The 19,842-nt window shown below is 45.5% G+C and overlaps 1 protein-coding gene across 1 annotated transcript in view; it reads right to left on the reverse strand.

Moving 5' to 3' along the window:
- mogat2 (monoacylglycerol O-acyltransferase 2) overlaps positions 1–19,842 on the reverse strand; it is a 32,692-nt gene that overhangs the window by 9,636 nt on the left and 3,214 nt on the right. Inside the window, exons 3-4 of the mRNA XM_080549637.1 lie at positions 12,835–13,039; positions 12,374–12,548 (exon numbers count right to left, since the gene is read on the reverse strand). Coding sequence (XP_080405763.1) covers positions 12,374–12,548; positions 12,835–13,039 — 380 coding nt within the window. The remainder of the gene's footprint in view (positions 1–12,373; positions 12,549–12,834; positions 13,040–19,842) is intronic.

The following is a 19,842-nucleotide window of genomic DNA, read 5'->3' on the forward strand; positions in this document are numbered from 1 at the left end:
CAATATTAAAATTATAATGCAAAGCCATTTGACATTTAATTTTCAAAGTCATGCGCTGCTTTGTAGCTGACAAAATTCAAAAGTTCATTCTAATGTGCAAATGACTATGCAATCCCAAAATAGCATATTCATTTGCCACTTTTGCCTGCGTTATTTGAGTCAATATTTAAATTGTAATGCGATAATGTGATACGCAATTGAACCAGAACTGTTCAAAAGCGTGCCGAAGCGAGCCGACCCGAAGCGAGCTGGGCCGATAGTGGAAAAGCGCCATAAACCCCATGGTGGACAGACGGGCTGGGGGGACGGTCAGGTTGATGGAGGAGGCAGACCTGAGGGACCGGGTGGGAATGTTGATGTGGAGGATGTCGGACAGGTATGGAGGGGCAAGGTTATGGATGGCCTTGAAAGTATGGAGAAGGATTTTGTAATCAATGCGGTGTTTGATGGGGAGCCAGTGGAGTTGGTGTAGAATGGGGGTGATGTGACTGATGACAGGGGTTCTGGTGACAATACGGGCAGCAGCGTTCTGGACCAGTTGGAGCTTATGGAGCAGTTTGTGGGGGAGACCAAAGAGAAGGGAGTTACAGTAATCTAGGCGGGAAGTGACGAGGGAGTGGACCAGGATTGCGGCGCTGTTGGGAGTGAGTGAAGGGCGGAGGCGGTTGATATTATGAAGATGAAAGTAAGCAGACCGGATGGTGTTGTTGACACCAAACAATGTTCCATTGTTCATGTTCCATTGCCAGGTGTAGGCTATAAAGCAAAAAAAAAATCGTCCTTCTTCTAGCACGACGACTGCCAATTGCACCAGGCCTGAGCATAGATGATTTTTTCCTGCTATGACTGGTGGATAGATGACTCACTTAAGGTCTTTGCATTTTTTTACGTTGCGAACTTTCGCAATATGCACTCTACATTCTAAATGCTTGATTTAGCAAAAGGCAAACAACTGAGAGCAATATAACTAAAACCAAATGGTAGACCACATCAGTAGAATGTATTATCAGTAGAAAAGTACAATAAATCTTTATTTATTTTCCACTTTTGCATGCATTCTTTCAGACAATATTCAAATTCAAATGCAATTCTAATGATTTGCATTTTCATTTTCATGTACCTGATGTGCACATTCGCTGTCAATATTAAAATTATAATGCAAAGCCATTTGACATTTAATTTTCAAAGTCATGCGCTGCTTTGTAGCTGACAAAATTCAAAAGTTCATTCTAATGTGCAAATGACTATGCAATCCCAAAATAGCATATTCATTTGCCACTTTTGCCTGCGTTATTTGAGTCAATATTTAAATTGTAATGCGATAATGTGATACGCAATTGCATTTACATGTTCTAGGAAACACATCCGCTTTACAGCTGACAACATTCAAACTCTATGCAATTCGGTGATACGCAATTGCATTTACATGTTCTAGGAAACACATCCGCTTTACAGCTGACAAAATTCAAACTCTCTATGCAATAGGCTAGGTGCACAATCTCCCTACTTCCTGAAAGGCACCTTGCATGAACATATCCTGTCTCACTCTATTGGTTTAATTGATTAATCAGCTGTGCACTGTGTGTTCCAACAGTTTACCGTACAGCTGATTAATCAATTAAACCAATAGAGTGAGACAGGATATGTTCATACCAGTTGCCTTTCAGGAAGTAGGGAGATCATGCACCTAGCCTATTCAAACGCATCCGGGTACTTTGCTCTCCCGTCATGTCCACGCCCCTTTTTGGGTGATAGAAGAGTAGAAGTTTGACTGGCGGTCAATGGACATTTCTGGTCTTTGCTACTTTAATCCGATAAAATAAGAAAACCGTAGTGCTTTTTAGATATTAGGAGCCCAAATCCGATGGCCAGTTAGGCAAACTATTATATAGTGTCATTGCCGATCAATGATCGACGTCGTTATATAGAGAAAATTAATGAAATAGGGGTTGATTCATCAGAGCAGTCATACGTCATCTCCCTGTCATCAGGGATTTGTCGATCTTTGATTTGATTTGCCCCAGATGAGAGTGTTACATTAGTTTTCTTAAGATAGGATAATGAATAAATCTGTTCAATTGGCATTTGCCTACTGTTAATCAGTAGCCTGTATGGTGTATATGAAGATGTTATAGCTAGCAGTGGTATCATCACCCCCCATAACCATGACTTCTCAATACGGTGATCAAGGCAATAAACAAACAATCAAAGTAGGATTACAGACTTTCAGTCTGCCTCCAGCCATGTGGATGAACCACCCAAAGGCCTGAGGTGTTGTCGGAGGCATGAATATGATTTAGGGGGTATTTAGTATAACAGGCTGGGTTTATTGTGAGTTTACTTGTTTGTTTATTGCCTTGATCGCCGTATTGAGAAGTCATATGGTTATGGGGGGTGATATTGCAAGATAATTTAAGCACCTGCGCACCTTGCATTGCGGTAGTGGAGAGAGAGGGGAGCGATGTATTTTTGTTGACCGCATTATACGCATATGACGCAGATGAACCACTGATGAACCAGATGAGACACTGACCTCATGTCTTTTAGCTTGCTTTTATAGTTGTTTTTATTTTCTTAATATTGTTGTTTTTATTTGCACTTGACACCACGGACCTCATTGTCTCTTAGCTTGTTTTATAGCATTTTCGCTTTTGAATTTGTCTAGTGTGTAATATTTGTGATATGTTATGTGTATATGTTTGTGAATATGTGAATATGTTTTTCTGTTTTTGCACCTTCAGAAGAACCACAACAATTTCATTGTATATAGGCAACTGTACAAGGACAATAAAGTCTATTCTATTCTATATTCTATACGCATTGTTTGTTATTTTTCTGGTTTTGATCGCTTATGGATTATTTTTGTACGTCACCAAGTTTGATTGTTCTATTCAATAAATGCTCTAAAACGTACTTTTCATCTCAGCTGATTGTTTGGCGCATCATACAATTACCAGCCAGACCCTGGTTGCGTCTCTCAGCGACTTTTTACTTTTGGCTCTATCTATCTATCTCGCTACAGGTGTCATAACCCTAACCCATATCCTGTCATATAAAAGTACCTTATTGAATCTCCAGGTAATGTAGGCTATTTCTGACATCCATCACTTTTGCTGTCGTTAAGATACTTTATTTGTCTGTTTTGGTAGTCTGTCCAATGTGACACTTGCCCTCCTCCACCGGCCCTAGTTTTGGATCTAGCTTGCTGTTCATTATTTTCATGATAAATCGTAGCTAGCTAGCTATAACATCTTCATATACACCATACAGGCTACTGATTAACAGTAGGCACTGATGCCAATTGAACAGATTTATTCATTATCCTATCTTAAGAAAACTAATGTAACACTCTCATCTGTGGACTTTACACGGCAAATCAAATCAAAGATCGACAAATCCCTGATGACAGGGAGATGACGTATGACTGCTCTGATGAATCAACCCCTATTTCATTAATTTTCTCTATATAACGACGTCGATCATTGATCGGCAACGACACTATATAATAGTTTGCCTAACTGGCCATCAGATTTGGGCTCCTAATATCTAAAAAGCACTACGGTTTTCTTAAAATGTAAATGCAATTGCGTATCACCGAATTGCATAGAGAGTTTGAATTTTGTCAGCTGTAAAGCGGATGTGTTTCCTAGAACATGTAAATGCAATTGCGTATCACATTATTGCATTACAATTTGAATATTGACTCAAATAACGCAGGCAAAAGTGGCAAATGAATATGCTATTTTGGGATTGCATAGTCTGTAAGGGTTGGGGAAGCGACCTTATTGTGGAGCGACCCTTTGGCGCCCTCTGGTGTTTTATGTATGCATTTGTCTGTCCTAATTAACTGATTTGTACCTGGTGTGTGTTGTTTGGCTGTGGCTATTTAGATCCCTCTGTTTCCCCTCTGGTTGTCGGTTGTTCACTTCATGTTGCGTTTGTTATGTATACGATTCTTCTTAGCCTTATTGTTCCTCGCCGGATTAGGAAATAAGTATAGTTGACGATTGTAAGTACATTGCTCTGCCCTGTTCCTATTATTATTTAAAACGTTTATCGGAGACTTGTTTTCTCCTCTTTTGTTTATTCGCTTACTGTGCGGTTATTATTTGTTCCGTTTACTCAAAATAAAGAGTACCGTTATTATTTCTTGATACTCCTGCTTCCGTCTACTCTGTTCTACTCTGCGCCTGGGTCCAAACACATTACCCCATCGTAACAGAACAACCGACCATTATGGACCCAGCAGATGTAGAGCAGATTCGCACGGTGCTGAATACCCAGGGGGCTATGGTAGCCCAGCAGGAGCGGAACCAGCTGGCGATGTTTGCGGAGATCGAAAAGCTGACCATCGCCGTGACTAGCCTGGTGGCCGCTCAGGCCAACCCCACTCCACCAGCGGCAGCAGCAGCAGCAGCTATGCCTCCTCTACCGCCGGTGACCACGCGGGAACCCCGACTACCTCCTCCCGAACGCTATGATGGACGTCCAGAGGGCTGCAGAGAGTTCCTGACTCAGTGTTCACTGATCTTCAGCCTGCAGCCCCTGTCCTTCCCCACCGAGCACTCCTGAGTGGCCTACATCATCACCCTGTTGACGGGCCGTGCCCTGTCCTGGGCCACGGCCGAGTGGGAGAGTCAGTCGCCGGCGTGCTCCGACGCTACAGCATTCACCCGGGAGTTACGCAAAATATTCGACACCTCCCGGGTGATATCGGGGCACGAAGCCGGTCGGCGGCTCACGGCGTGTCGACAGGGGGATCGCTCGGTGGCGGATTATTCCATCGAGTTCCGCACTCTAGCTAGGGAGGCGGGTTGGGAGGAGAAGGCCCTGGCCGTACTCTATACCCAGGGGCTCTCGGAGGCGATGAAAGACCAACTTGCCCTCCGGGACCTCCCAGAGCGGCTAGACGGCGTAGTGGAGCTCTCGGTGCGTGTGGACAATCGGCGCCGAGAGCGATCACGTGAGAGGGGCTCGTCGAGGGGCGCTCCGTTCCAACCTCCTCCTGCTAGGGAGGCGACTCAGCGGTTCCCGGAGGAGACCACGGAGGAGGAGGAGGCCATGCAGCTGGGCGCAACACACCTCTCCAGCACAGAGAGGCGGCGTCGGCTGGACGAGCGGCGCTGCTTCCGTTGCGGTCGCAAGGGTCACCGCTACAGTGCCTGTCCAGGGACCTCGGGAAACGGGGCAGCCCGCTAGTATCGGGAGGGGTATTAGCGGGTAGGGACATACCCTCGGGTTTCAATGACCCACAAACCTTTTTTTCTGTTAAGGTGCGGTGGGGACACTGTACCCAGCGAGTTCGGGCTCTGGTGGACTCAGGGGCAGCGGGGAATTTAATGCACGAAGGCCTGGCCTGGGGGTGGGGGGTTCCTTTGGAAGAATTGAAAGAACCCGTTCCTGTTCGAGCCCTAAACGGCCGGCCATTGGGGTCGGGGATCATTACCCAGCGCACTATGCCTGTACATATCCAGGTGGGAGGGGGTCGTTGGGAACTCATACGATTTTTTATTGTGGCCTCTCCTGATTGCCCTATTGTGTTAGGTCACCCCTGGTTAGCTTCTCTCAACCCCCGCATTGACTGGTCCACAGGTCGACTCTCCCTCGAAGCAGGCTCCGTCACAGTGCGTACTGAGTCTCCGCCCACGACTCTCGCATCCCCGTTGCAGCCCCAGTTCTCGCCTCTCCCCCTTTCCACCCCTCTTCCTAATTCCCCTGGCCCTGCTTCCCTTTCCAGCCCCGACCTGACAGGGGTGCCTCAGATATATTGGGACCTGGGGGAAGTGTTCAGTAAATCTCGGGCCGAGAAATTACCCCCCCATAGACCCTATGACTGTGCCATCAATCTGCTGCCGGGTACTGTGCCGCCGCGGGGACGCCTGTTTTCCCTCTCTCGCCCGGAGAATCTCTCCATGAATAAATACATAGAGGAAGCACTGGCCGCGGGTCATATCCGTCCTTCCACCTCGCCCGCTGGCGCAGGCTTCTTCTTTGTGGCAAAGAAAGACGGGGGACAGCGTCCCTGCATCGATTACCGCGGTCTAAATGACATTTCCATAAAGAATCGCTATCCCCTGCCCCTCATGGATACCGCCTTTGAGTCACTGCAAGGAGCAAGGGTGTTTACCAAACTGGATTTACGCAATGCATACAACCTGGTGAGGATGAGGGAGGGGGACGAGTGGAAGACGGCTTTTAACACGCCTAACGGACATTATGAGTATTTAGTCATGCCCTTTGGTCTCGCTAATGCACTCGCAGTATTTCAAGCACTAGTCAATGACGTACTGCGGGATTTGATTGGTCATTCGGTTTTTGTGTACCTTGACGATATCCTCATTTTTTCCAAAGACATTACTCAACATCAACGTCATGTCCGTCAAGTCCTCCAGCGCCTCCTCCACCACCAGTTATTTGTCAAGGCAGAGAAATGTGTCTTTCACGCCGACACAGTGTCATTCCTGGGGTTCATTATAACACGGGGGGATTTAAGCATGGACCCTGCCAAGGTTAGTGCGGTGTTAGACTGGCCCCGCCCCTCCTCTTTGAAACAGTTACAGCGGTTCCTAGGGTTTGCTAATTTTTATAGACGCTTTATCCGCAATTTTAGTGCCCTAGCTGCCCCTTTAACTACCCTCACCAGGTCTACCCTCCGTACGTTCGCCTGGTCCTCGGAGGCGGAGGCCGCCTTCGTGGACCTCAAGCAACGGTTCACCTCTGCTCCGGTCCTAGCCCATCCGGACTCGGAAGTACCATTCCTGGTGGAGGTGGACGCCTCAGATCTCGCGGTGGGGGCGGTGCTCTCCCAGAGGTGCAGGAAGGATGGGAAGGTACATCCCTGCGCTTTTTTCTCACGTCGGCTGTCCCCGGCCGAGTGTAATTATGACGTAGGAAACCGGGAGCTGCTGGCCATTAAATTGGCTTTGGAGGAGTGGAGGCAGTGGCTGGAGGGGGCCGCACAGCCGTTTGTGGTGTGGACGGACCACAAGAACCTGGCCTACATCCAGGGGGCTAAGCGCCTCAATTCGCGTCAAGCCAGGTGGGCGCTGTTTTTTACACGCTTCCAATTTTCCATCTCCTTTAGGCCGGGGTCCAAAAACGTCAAGCCGGACGCCCTCTCCCGGCAGTTCGATCCGGCGGACCGGGAGGAAAAACCCCACCCCATTGTTCCGGAGACCCTTATTGTTGCCCCTGTGTCGTGGGGGATCGCTAAAGTGGTGAGAGCGGCGCTCAGGCGGGAGCCGGATCCGGGGGGAGGACCCCCGGGGAGGCTGTATGTTCCCAAGACTGCGCGCTCACGGCTGCTGCAATGGGCGCATGCGTCGTCCCTCACTGGCCACCACGGGGCTGCCAGGACCCTGGACTTTATTCGCAGGAGGTTCTGGTGGCCCACAGCGGAGAGGGATACGCGCGCCTTTGTGGCAGCCTGTCCTGTGTGTGCGCGCAGCAAGACATCTCGCCAGCCTTCAGCGGGGCTACTCCGACCCCTCCCCATCCCCAAACGCCCCTGGTCCCACATCTCCCTTGACTTTATTTCAGGTCTCCCTCCCTCTGACGGGTTCACTACCATCTTGGTGGTAGTGGACCGTTTCTCCAAGGCGGCCCACTTCATCCCCCTCCTCAAACTCCCCTCGGCCCGAGAGACGGCCGACCTGGTGGTGCAGCACATCTTCCGGGTGCATGGTCTCCCGCAGGACATGGTGTCGGATCGGGGTCCTCAGTTCGCTTCCAGGTTCTGGAAGGCGTTCGCGACCAGCCTCGGCGCCTCCGTCAGCCTGTCCTCCGGTTTCCATCCACAGTCCAATGGGCAGACGGAGCGTGTCAACCAGGACCTGGAAGGCGTGCTGAGGTGCTACGTCTCCGGCAATCCGGCGACGTGGAGTCGGCGACTGGCGTGGGCGGAATACGCCCACAACACCCTCCTCTGCTCATCCACTGGCCTATCCCCCTTTCAGTGCCAATATGGCTATCAACCCCCCCTATTCCCTGAGCAGGAGGAGGAGGCGGAGGTGCCCTCCGTCCAAGCCCACGTCGGTCGCTGTCGCCGGACCTGGAGGCGGGTGAGGGCGGCGCTTCAGCGGGCGTCGGCTCGGTCCCAGCTTCAGGCCAACCGCAGGCGTCGCCCAGCCCCGATCTTTCGCACGGGGCAGAAGGTGTGGCTCTCGACCCGGGACCTTCCCCTCCGGGTCGAGTCCAGGAAGCTAGCGCCCCGGTTCGTGGGTCCGTTCAAAGTGGTGCGGCGGGTGAACCCGGTGGCGTATAGACTACTACTCCCACCTTCCATGCGGGTTCACCCGACCTTTCATGTGTCCCTACTGAAACCCTTCGTCACTTGCCCCATGTCCCCACCACCCCCCCCTGTTCCCCCGCCACGCATCATTGATGGACAGACTGTTTATACAGTACGGAGGATTATGGATTGCCGGCGGAGGGGTAGGGGCTTACAGTTTTTGGTGGATTGGGAGGGGTATGGGCCGGAGGAACGGTCCTGGGTGCCTCAGAGGGACATATTGGACCCAAAACTAATTACAGACTTCCGCCAACTACATCCTGAGGCACCCAGGTGAACGGCAGGTGCCGTTCGTCGGGGGGGGATACTGTAAGGGTTGGGGAAGCGACCTTATTGTGGAGCGACCCTTTGGCGCCCTCTGGTGTTTTATGTATGCATTTGTCTGTCCTAATTAACTGATTTGTACCTGGTGTGTGTTGTTTGGCTGTGGCTATTTAGATCCCTCTGTTTCCCCTCTGGTTGTCGGTTGTTCACTTCATGTTGCGTTTGTTATATGTATACGATTCTTCTTAGCCTTATTGTTCCTCGCCGGATTAGGAAATAGGTATAGTTGACGATTGTAAGTACATTGCTCTGCCCTGTTCCTATTATTATTTAAAACGTTTATCGGAGACTTGTTTTCTCCTCTTTTGTTTATTCGCTTACTGTGCGGTTATTATTTGTTCCGTTTACTCAAAATAAAGAGTACCGTTATTATTTCTTGATACTCCTGCTTCCGTCTACTCTGTTCTACTCTGCGCCTGGGTCCAAACACATTACCCCATCGTAACAATAGTCATTTGCACATTAGAATGAACTTTTGAATTTTGTCAGCTACAAAGCAGCGCATGACTTTGAAAATTAAATGTCAAATGGCTTTGCATTATAATTTTAATATTGACAGCGAATGTGCACATCAGGTACATGAAAATGAAAATGCAAATCATTAGAATTGCATTTGAATTTGAATATTGTCTGAAAGAATGCATGCAAAAGTGGAACATGCAATTGCAATCTCATATTGCATTAGCATTTGAATTAGGTCTACTATATGCTTCCATACTCCTGCAGTGTGATATCTGTAATCATACCATGTGTAGACTCTCCGCTCAGGGTTGCCAGATGGGATTGAGAAATTCCAACCTAACCACAGTCTAAAAACGGCTAAATCCACCAAAAACCAGCCCATCTGGCAACCCTGTCTCCGCTGCATCAGAGTCTACTTGTTGCGCATAATAGGCCAGGGTTTGTCAAATCCTTTGTTGGGCATTTCGTTTCTTAAGTCCTGGTATATTGTGGCATTTCTTTACTAGTTGCCATCTGGTCTAGGAATACCCAGGGAGACGCAGAAGTAGAATAGAATAGTAGAATAGAAAAAGAAACCGCTATAACCAGCTGAATTATGTACCTGTATGATGCACTGGCAGTCTGTGACTGTGTGCACCTGCCCGGACCCTGCCCTTCTGCCTGAGTTTGAGTATGATGCTACCCAAATGAATGTTATTGTTTAGTGATGCTGCCCAAATGAATGTTATTGTTTAGTGCCGTACTCTTTCGTGGTATTATATTGTGTGAATTATCATCTGTATGTTGTTTTCTTTCACTCGACTAACCGCCGAGATAATACTTGAGACATGTACTTCCGTAAACATTAATCCAACTGTCCTGCAGTTCTAATTTGACGATGTGTCCCAGCAGGGTCGGAGTGGGACTCATTTTCAGCTCTGGAGTTTCATGCCTCAGACCGGCCCACTTTAGTTCACAACCGATTACAGTATATTAAAATCATGTAATTACAACCTTGGTATTTTAGTCTATAATAGCGGACTCACTGTTCTCTACAGTCTTCTCTACATTTACAGGATGCTATGTCATGGGTTTGCTTCATTGTTCCCACACTGGTACAACAGCTCACCTGTGCCTTCTACTGTGATAGCAGCAATCCCTTGCTGGACACCACTAGGGTAACCAGGTCCCAACAAACCAAATGTGGGACAAGGAGTATGTTTGTGTGGGACAATGTGGGACACCCTCTCAACAGCATCCGCTTCCCCTGGCCGAGTTGAGAGCTATGTCTATCCAATTTTTTAAATATAAATATGCATTTCCATTCTGTTTCCTATTCTGTTTGGTTTATTCAGTAGCATCCAATAATAGACTATGCAGATAAAAACGTAACAAATATATAACAAATTTATTTTATTTGAATGTGAACCTGACAATAAAGTATCTGTATGGAGCAGAAAGTGAAGTCAAAGTGCAGTATCAATTTAGTATAGTAATAAAGAAAAGTAGCCTGACAGTGTTAGGCCTGTAGATGATTGAGTATGTAGGCTATCTAGCTAGCTAACTTGCCTCCCATTTGCAACACAAATGCATTGACATAGCTGTCAAGGCTAACGCGCGCACACACTAGACGAAAACATAAAACACAACTCTGCACTCATTCAGACAATGACAGTGATAACAGCTGGTTAAGGATAAACCAATTGCCCAATTGCCCAAGTCATTTTTCAGTGTTTTACATAGCCTGAAACTACAGATTGTAAGCTTTCAAATGCTTTTGAAATTGGATTTTTTTTTTAGGACGACACAAGTATTTGAATGTTGGTGCACCTCAGACAGAGACTGGGAGAAAAATCACTCTGCTGCAGCAACAAACGCTGTTAACAGCTAGCGGCTAACAGTGGTGCATCGCTACGAACGTCTAACTACGTTTTTATAACATCACACAACATGCTGAGGGAACATGAACATGCTAAAAACACATAAATAGATGAACACACAGTCCTTGATTTTGAACACATCCTAAAACAAAAGTATGTTTACAAGTAAAGTGGTCACTTACCAGTAACCTACGGCAAACGAGAACAGTGAATCCAATCCACAAATTATAAGTATTTAGTGATCGTTAAACTGTTGTTTGTTATATCGAGTGGGTACTTTAAAACTTAAAGTTGGTGTTATGAAAAAATACGAAAACTAGATATTGTTGACATAATAAGTTTCACTTTACGAGCCCTTTGAGTCAGCGGCTGGTTCGCACATTCAGCCAGCTCCCTATATCCACGTGGGGCCGTTGCCATGGGAACATGAATGCTGTTTCCTGATAGGCTGAAGACGTTCCATAGAATCTGGACGTTCTGCTGCAACTGAACATGTCAGCGCTTGGTTGCGGCGCTTTGTTGCGGCGCTTAGATGGACACTGGCCCCGTGGCCGCGCAAAGGGGGACATCTGGTCACCCTATTTATATGGTATCGGCCCAGAATGGTACCGGCCCAGCCGCCCAGAACGGTATCGGCTTGCAAGTACTACCATGACTGAACACCGGCCCAGACCGGCCCAAAACCAGACCGGCCCACCAGGAAAACTTCAGATCCTCCCGATTAGCCACCCCGGGCCTGTGTCCCAGTCTATACCATGGCGGAGTGGTCAAAAACAACTCTCAAAAGGCTTTTGACGGACACGAAAAACACAGAAAATCGAACCTGTTCCGATTTTTTGGGGACGGACGATTATTACGGATTCGGTGTGCAAGCGTGATTGACACAACATGAGTTCTAATTAATTTTTTTAATGGACGTAAAAAACGCACGTAAAAAACGCATTGGTGTGCAAGGGCCTTTACTTAGTCAAATGTATTTGTTGTAAGTCACTTTGGATAAAGACGTCTGCTAAATGCCAAAAATGTAAATATAGTTTACTATAGGTGTGATGGATTTGATTGATTCCTCTATTGATGCATTTCAACTGAGCTGTTACTTCATAGGGTCAACACACATGATTAGTTGTGCATCATTTCAAATGGCTTTAGAACTAGCTACTGTATATTTTCTGAGCAGCGTAAAAATTATTTATGTTACAGTACTTGTGTCCTACTTCTTAATATCAGATGATACTTTCCACTGATTGCTTGCATGCTCTCATGTGAATTCCCATGTGAAAGACTTACACAAGGCACTATTTCAAGAAGCCACTTTACCCACAGAGCATTGACATCAAACAATGATGAATATATTGGCACAGTTGCAGTCACTTGTATAAGCGATGAGAGTTGGGAGACACAGTGACATGTCCTCTTACTCCCCGGGTTCTAGTCTTACCCATGTTCCATTGCCAGTTTGGCAAACCCCTTCTTATTGGCCAGCAGCAGGGTGTAGGCGCCAGGGCGGGCATCCAGGGCCTCCGGGGCTCCTCCCACTGCTATCACCACAGCATTCCCCCCCTCCTTCTTTCGTAACAGATAGCCGGCACTCTCCTTGTCTGAGGGAATCAGACCTGAGACACATTTGAATACTTTATATTAGGGTTCGCTCTCCCTCTCTCCCTCACTCTCTCTCTCTCTCTCTCTCTCTCTCTCTCTCTCTCTCTCTCTCTCTCTCTCTCTCTATCTCTCTCTTTTTCTGCCAGACAAGGTAACAGTGCAAGAGTAGCATGGTGCATTATCCTTTATAGATTCATATATATCAGAGAAATGTACCATCAGAGAAGACCCACTAATCACAGCAGATGTTAACCTCTCTTAGTAGTGAGAACAGTAGTTGCCTTGGCTCGTGAGCCTAACCTGCGCTCATGATGTAGTCTCTGAAGAAGGGGGCTCTGAACCACAGAGGCAGCATGAGCAGGTAGCTGGTGAGCCCAGGGAACAGCGTTCTGAAGCCTGTGGCGTAGGTACAGAAGTTGGTGAAGGCTCCCGCGACCAGGATCCCATGTGGATGGAAACCAAGAACATAGTTGTTCCTGGGGTCCAAATCTGCTGTTTTTATCAGCTGGAATAGATAATAGAGGAGATTTATAGTATTTTGTTAAAGGGGCATCTGGGATTCAAACAACATCAAAGTGGTCACCCCGCCACTTTTTTTGGTAAACAGCTGAGGGATGGAGAAATGTAACCACTCTCAAATGCATAGATGGAGCTAGGGATGTCATGGAAAGAACAGATCGTTTTAACCATGTTTTGAAGCTATAGAGTATTTATTTTTTGTATTAGATCAGATTTAGTCCCTTTTTTCCTTTTTGCCCCAACCCTCCCCTAAAATGAAGGACATGAAAAAAAATATTCTCCTTACTATTCTCCTAGCTATTCACATGGCAGCTGCTCTGGTTCACTGCCTGTCGTTTTGCCCTGGACTCCCGGCCATCTCACCTGCCCCCCACCTCCCCCTGCCCTTCTCTCGTCTCACCTACACTCACTGAACCACAACCATCGCCTCACTGCTGCTGCTGCCACCAAGGCAGGCATTCTCCGCTGCCGCCGCCACATCCATCGAGGCTCCCAGCAACATCAACACCGGACTCTACACCCCCCCCCCCCCTCCCCGTTCGCTGACTCTGTGTTCCATGTTACTTGTTGTTGTTACTTGTTGTTTTTGTGTTTCCCCATGTGTATCCTATATTGTCAGCGTCTTTGAGCCTTGGAAAAGCGCTATATAAATTTAATAAATTATTATTTAATAAATTATTATTATAATACCCACACACATGCACATGCAAATATATATAGACAATTACAAATTCCCATCTCTACCTGTATTGGGTTCACAAGTGAATCGGCCAATCAACTATCCTTCCATATGTGATTCCAACATTCCGATGTCCACAGGTTGACCCACCCTCCCATTATATAACCCTTTTACTATTTCACTTAATTAAAAATAAATATTTTAGCTAAATGTAAAATCCTATTAGGATATAGGATGGGAGATATAGAGTAAAACAAGCGAAGTTATATTATTCAAGAATCAATGGCTATATATCATTCATTATTTTATTTTTTTAATGTATGTACCAATCCCAGATTGCCCCCTTTTAATAGTCATTTCTAAGAGAGTAAAAAAACAGGGTGTATTGTGTTCGAAATGTATATGTATTTGTATGCCAGATCTACCATGTAGCTAGGAACTGTAGTAGATCGATCTACCATGTAGCTAGGAACTGTAGGACAGATCTACCATGTAGCTAGGAACTGTAGATCTACCATGTAGCTAGGAACTGTAGGCCAAAGTAACACTTTACAAAGTCATACCAGACTACTTGAAAATGTTGAGTTGAGTTATTTTAAGCTGAACATGGCGTGAGGTAAGCTAACGGTTTTCCTTCCTCAAACCAGCATCAACCAGTGTGGTCTCTCTCTTTGTGCACATGCAGGAGATGATAAACAGCAGGGAGGAGTGGTGCCAGAGGTTACGGTGTGGGGGTCAAGGGTTACTGTTAGCCATGTGTTGGAGCAGGGCACCAATCATTCATGTCAAAACAAAGCTGTGTTTGTATCAGCCTCAGTGGTTGAGATAAGCAGTTCAAGGCCAATGAGCTCCAAGCATTAAGTCCACACCTACTATGCTAACCTGTTACTAGCAAAACAAGGATACCCATTGAAGATAGTGTGGGTAGGGGTCTCACTGATTGAGATGACCTACTCAAGGACTCTAACCCTGACCCGAAAAACAAGGATTAGGTAAGTGCTAAACCACTAATTCAAATGTCATATCAGGTCTTCTGATAAAACATATCTTTCTGATGTTCTCATTTGTTGCTGTCCTAGCTGTCTAACACGATTTTACAATGTAAAGTCAAGTCACAGTTGTTGTTGTTGTTGTTGTTGTTGTTGTTGTTGTTGTTTGGTCCAACCTATTCGGTTGTTAAGTCGTGGCGTGTTTCCCAGGCACGTGCCGTGAGCTTTTAGATTGGGTAAGCATAAGACATAGAAATACACATAATTACACATACACGCTATCAGTGAACACAGTTTAAAGGAAATGCAATTGTGATGCCCTAGAACCCGCTAATAAACTGTAGGGTCACTTTGTGATCAGATTACCAAAAACCAAAAAAACAGTTGCCAGTTTCGACTATATCAGGGGTGCTCATTGTTCAATCTTTTTTGAACCAAGATCTTTTCAAGTAGCCAACCTGCTGAAATCTACAAGTCCAGTTTCAACATCGCAAACGCACACACGCACAACACAGACACACACCGTTTCCATCCTCCATAGTAAACTCACGACACACTTTCTTTTCACACTTTTGTCACACAGGCACTTGACATCACATCACAAACCCTCCCTCTCTATCTCTCAAACACTTTTGGTCCAGAACCACTGGCACGGACAGCGACATTAGGCCTATCTCAGCGATTGATTAAGCAGCTCTCTCTCCAAACACAACGGCACAGGCCTACATTCAAAGGTAAAAGCAGAGGAAGTCTTAAATAAGGAGCCATAACCAGCAGTACAGCAGTACTCAAACCATATAAACAAGCACAGATCGCCACCAGCCTCGCGAATCATATAAATCATATAAACCGCTCATACCAGGCTTGCTGTAGCCCCTAGCGACTCTCCCTTTCTGGGTGTGAAGATCGGTGAGCGGTGGCTTCGGGCGGCCTTTAGCCAGTAGTTGTGTTTTTCCAGTCCAGTCCAGTCTATGAAATCCCTTTAGGTCGCTGACAGTAATGTCCATATTCACAAAATCAAGCAAGTTATCCTTATTGATTATTATTATTTAGATCGTTTGAGCTAGCTGGCATAAGCTATTCTGCCGGGCGAGAGAAAGTAAGGTGAAATGTTAAGTGAACTTGAAAGTGATAAGAGCCAATCAGTAGCTCTTATCGGAATGAACGAACTACTGATTGGCTGGTAAGCATGCTTACCCTGGCCACATTAAACAGCGGGCTGAGGCATCAGAAAAAATAAAAAAGACATTTTCACGCATTCGAATGTACGAGAGGGAAAGCAGAGAGAGAAGTGCTTATAATGCAACGCAATGCAAGCAAGCAGAATAGCGAGTGCTTACTCCTGCAGGTGGCGCCAAAATGAATGACTCCTGCTGCCCTGGGACCTAAAATACGACTCTTTTAATGAAAACAAACAAACGGTTACATGCACTTTTATTTTAATATTTTCAGTCCTTTTGAATTTTTTCGTTGGGTAAGCACTGCTTACTATGCTTATATGGACGACACGTCATTGGTGTTTCCGGGTCCAAAGTTGGCTGAGGCGCTCTCTTCAAAATGCCTCAGTAATGATAATAATTCATTATATTTGTATAGCGCTTTTCCGAGGCTCAAAGACGCTGACAATATGGGAAAAACGTGAAAGTGCTGTGTCCCTTGTTGTATGAATAGATCAGAGTCTAAAAAACGATTGAACTGTCATTCTACCACTTTAGTACACTGGTACTCTGGTGCAGGGATTTTTTTATTTGGACCCGGAAATTGCTAAACGTCACAAAGTGACGTCAGACTTAACAACCGAATAGGACCAAACAACAAGTTAAGCTAAGATGGAACAACATTTCAACTGGTGCTCTTGAGCCAGCTGTGATGTAGTAGAGGAACGGACCAGCTGTGATGTAGTAGAGGAATGGACCAGCTATGATGTAGTAGAGGAATGGACCAGCTGTGATGTAGTAGAGGAATGGACCAGCTGTGATGTAGTAGAGGAATGGACCAGCTGTGATGTAGTAGAGGAATGGACCAGCTGTGATGTAGTAGAGGAACGGACCAGCTATGATGTAGTAGAGGAATGGACCAGCTATGATGTAGTAGAGGAATGGACCAGCTGTGATGTAGTAGAGGAATGGACCAGCTATGATGTAGTAGAGGAATGGACCAGCTATGGTGTAGTAGAGGAATGGACCAGCTATGGTGTAGTAGAGGAACGGACCAGCTGTGATGTAGTAGAGGAATGGACCAGCTATGATGTAGTAGAGGAATGGACCAGCTGTGATGTAGTAGAGGAATGGACCAGCTGTGATGTAGTAGAGGAATGGACCAGCTGTGATGTAGTAGAGGAATGGACCAGCTATGATGTAGTAGAGGAATGGACCAGCTGTGATGTAGTAGAGGAATGGACCAGCTATGATGTAGTAGAGGAACGGACCAGCTGTGATGTAGTAGAGGAATGGACCAGCTATGATGTAGTAGAGGAATGGACCAGCTATGGTGTAGTAGAGGAACGGACCAGCTGTGATGTAGTAGAGGAATGGACCAGCTATGGTGTAGTAGAGGAATGGACCAGCTATGGTGTAGTAGAGGAACGGACCAGCTATGATGTAGTAGAGGCTTGGGGAGCCTTTGTAGGAGCAGGTATTCTGAATTTGGGAATGTGATAATGAGTCTTGTGAGTCAGAGTGGGGCTCTATTCCTGGATTGTCAGGGAGGTAGAACAATGGAGAATTGTTTAGTGGCCACTGGCCAGTTATTATTTTGGTCTCTAATGGCAGCAGCCGCCAGTTTTCAATGGGGGTCAAAGTAGAGATTCTCAGCAATTCTTTCAGATTTATTTAACCATTTTTTAAACATACTCCCCCTATTTCAAGGCTCCAAAAGTATTGAAAATAATCATATAAATGTCCAAATAAAGTACTTGTGTTGTTCGATTGAACAATTGAACAACCCATTGACCCCACCAGACACTTATATTCTCTGGTGATGGTCTGCCAGGCCTGTACTGCACTTATTTGTTTTGATGGTTTTTGCTATGTTGTTGCTCTCTAATTGCTATGGCATGTAATGTTGGGGGGTCATTGTATTGCTGTTTGATGAAGCATCATCCAATGAGATTAGAAGCATTTGCGCGTACTTCAGCAGACAAGATATTTCTATACACTTGGCCGTCATCAGTGAAGATAAGTCAGCCATATATACCCATACCATACCACTCCCTCCATCATATTTCACCATAAACAGATTATTTCCTTTCTGTTCAGAATAACAGACTTTTTGTTTTTATCTAGTCCTTATAAGGCATAAAGTCAGATGCTTTCAGATATTTCTGATATTTTTGAAGATTTCAATTTTGACGGGTATTTTTTCTTGAAAATTAAGGAAAGTACATTAACCTAATGGTATTTGTGTTAATTCTCCATGTGGGCTTGTTTTATTCAGAGTCAATTCATGGTTTGTCTTATCTAGCAAATGTTATCAGACATAAGCTTCGATGGACAGATACAGTATGTCTGTAGACAATACACACAGTACTTAATACGTGATGAGAGTGCATAATGAGCTTGTTTTCATATTTATGGATGTTTTCTCTCTCTCTTATCTATGCAGTAAGATTGGTACCTGTACTAGAGCAATGACAATAAAGACCATTCATTCATTCAGTATGAGCCAATGAGCCAATTTACAGACATGCACTGTAAAACAGATAAGCATGCTATCTTGAGAGATATTTACAGACTGGCTGAAAAGACCAAAGTATAGTTATATTTACAGCATCACAGTTTTTTCCCCAACTATATGTCTGATCTCAATAGCATACAAACATAATTTAAAATGTTCTTGTTCTGTTCCTGGGGATATTCGATAGGGATTGTGGAGTGTTTATCATTAATGGAAGCAAAGGTCACTCCACAATGAGGGTTAACCCTGGTATGACCAACTTACACTTAAACATAGTTTACTTTTAACTCAGACTATTTTGGTCTTCTGAAAAAGCTCTGATTTGTAGTCATGTCCAAGTCTCATTTATAATTTTAAAAATTAAAGAAAAATAAGTATATCATCACAAGAATAGTCACAGATTCGATGTTCAATGTTCAGTGTTATAGTAAAGCTACCCATACCAACTGAGGTGTGTATTTTGTTGTTGATGATAAGAAGCTTATTTGTTGACCAAAGTGTCAATTCTGTCCAAGGGCAAGAATATGGACCCATCTCAGCTGGAGGATATCGCAAATACAGGCCTACAACCATGCAGGTGCATACTACTGGGTGAACATTGTAGACTAGCTTTTGTTATACATGTGACTTCAAGATCCAATGACATCCTAGCAATGAGCTGGGGAAAAGTATGATGCCTCAGGCATCTAAGGTCCTGGAAAGGGTTCACACAGGGAATACTAAAAACTGACATTACAGTCACAGCTGAATCTGTATCAATGTAATATAGTGTACATATAACCCCACTAGATGGCAACAACCACCAGCAACTGCAGAGGGACCCTAAAAGCTAAAAGCAGTTCTACTGACAGTCCTGGAGAGGGACATACTGGAACTCCATAGGGCCCTCGTTCCCAAACTGGTTGCCTTGGCCAACCTGCTTTACTGTGGGGAGGAGGGAGGAGGAACCCCTGTCTAGTATACGACAATACAACTTCTCTAGTCCATTCATTGCTCAACGGAAATCAAATGCCCCCCCACTAGATACAGACACACACAGGTTTTTTGGGGGGGATGTGATACCAGCAACCCTCCAGTCACTGGCTCCCTCCTGTGGGCAGTGAGAACCTTGTGGTTATTGGCCGGCCACTCTAACCGTGAGGCTACCAGCAGCCCTACTGATCTAAGAGAGTGCAATAGCTTTCTAACTTTGAAACTTAAGGGGTGGCTTAAACTAAACCAAAATTTGTGATCATGAGTAATCAACACTGCTTTTAATTATATTCATCACTTTGTCATGTATCTGTGTATTGTCTCGTTTTGTATTGTAATGCAATGTTGCGTCATTTTGCTGTGCTTGCTTATCTTTTTTTTATTTATTTTTTCAGACAGATAGTGAAGACTGACAGGAAAGTAGGAAGAGAGGGCATGTCAGCAGGGCATGGGCCGGATTCGAACCCATGCCGA

This window comes from Nansenia antarctica, assembly GCF_963989245.1.
Source record: "Nansenia antarctica genome assembly, chromosome: 20".
Lineage (NCBI taxonomy): Eukaryota > Metazoa > Chordata > Actinopteri > Argentiniformes > Microstomatidae > Nansenia > Nansenia antarctica.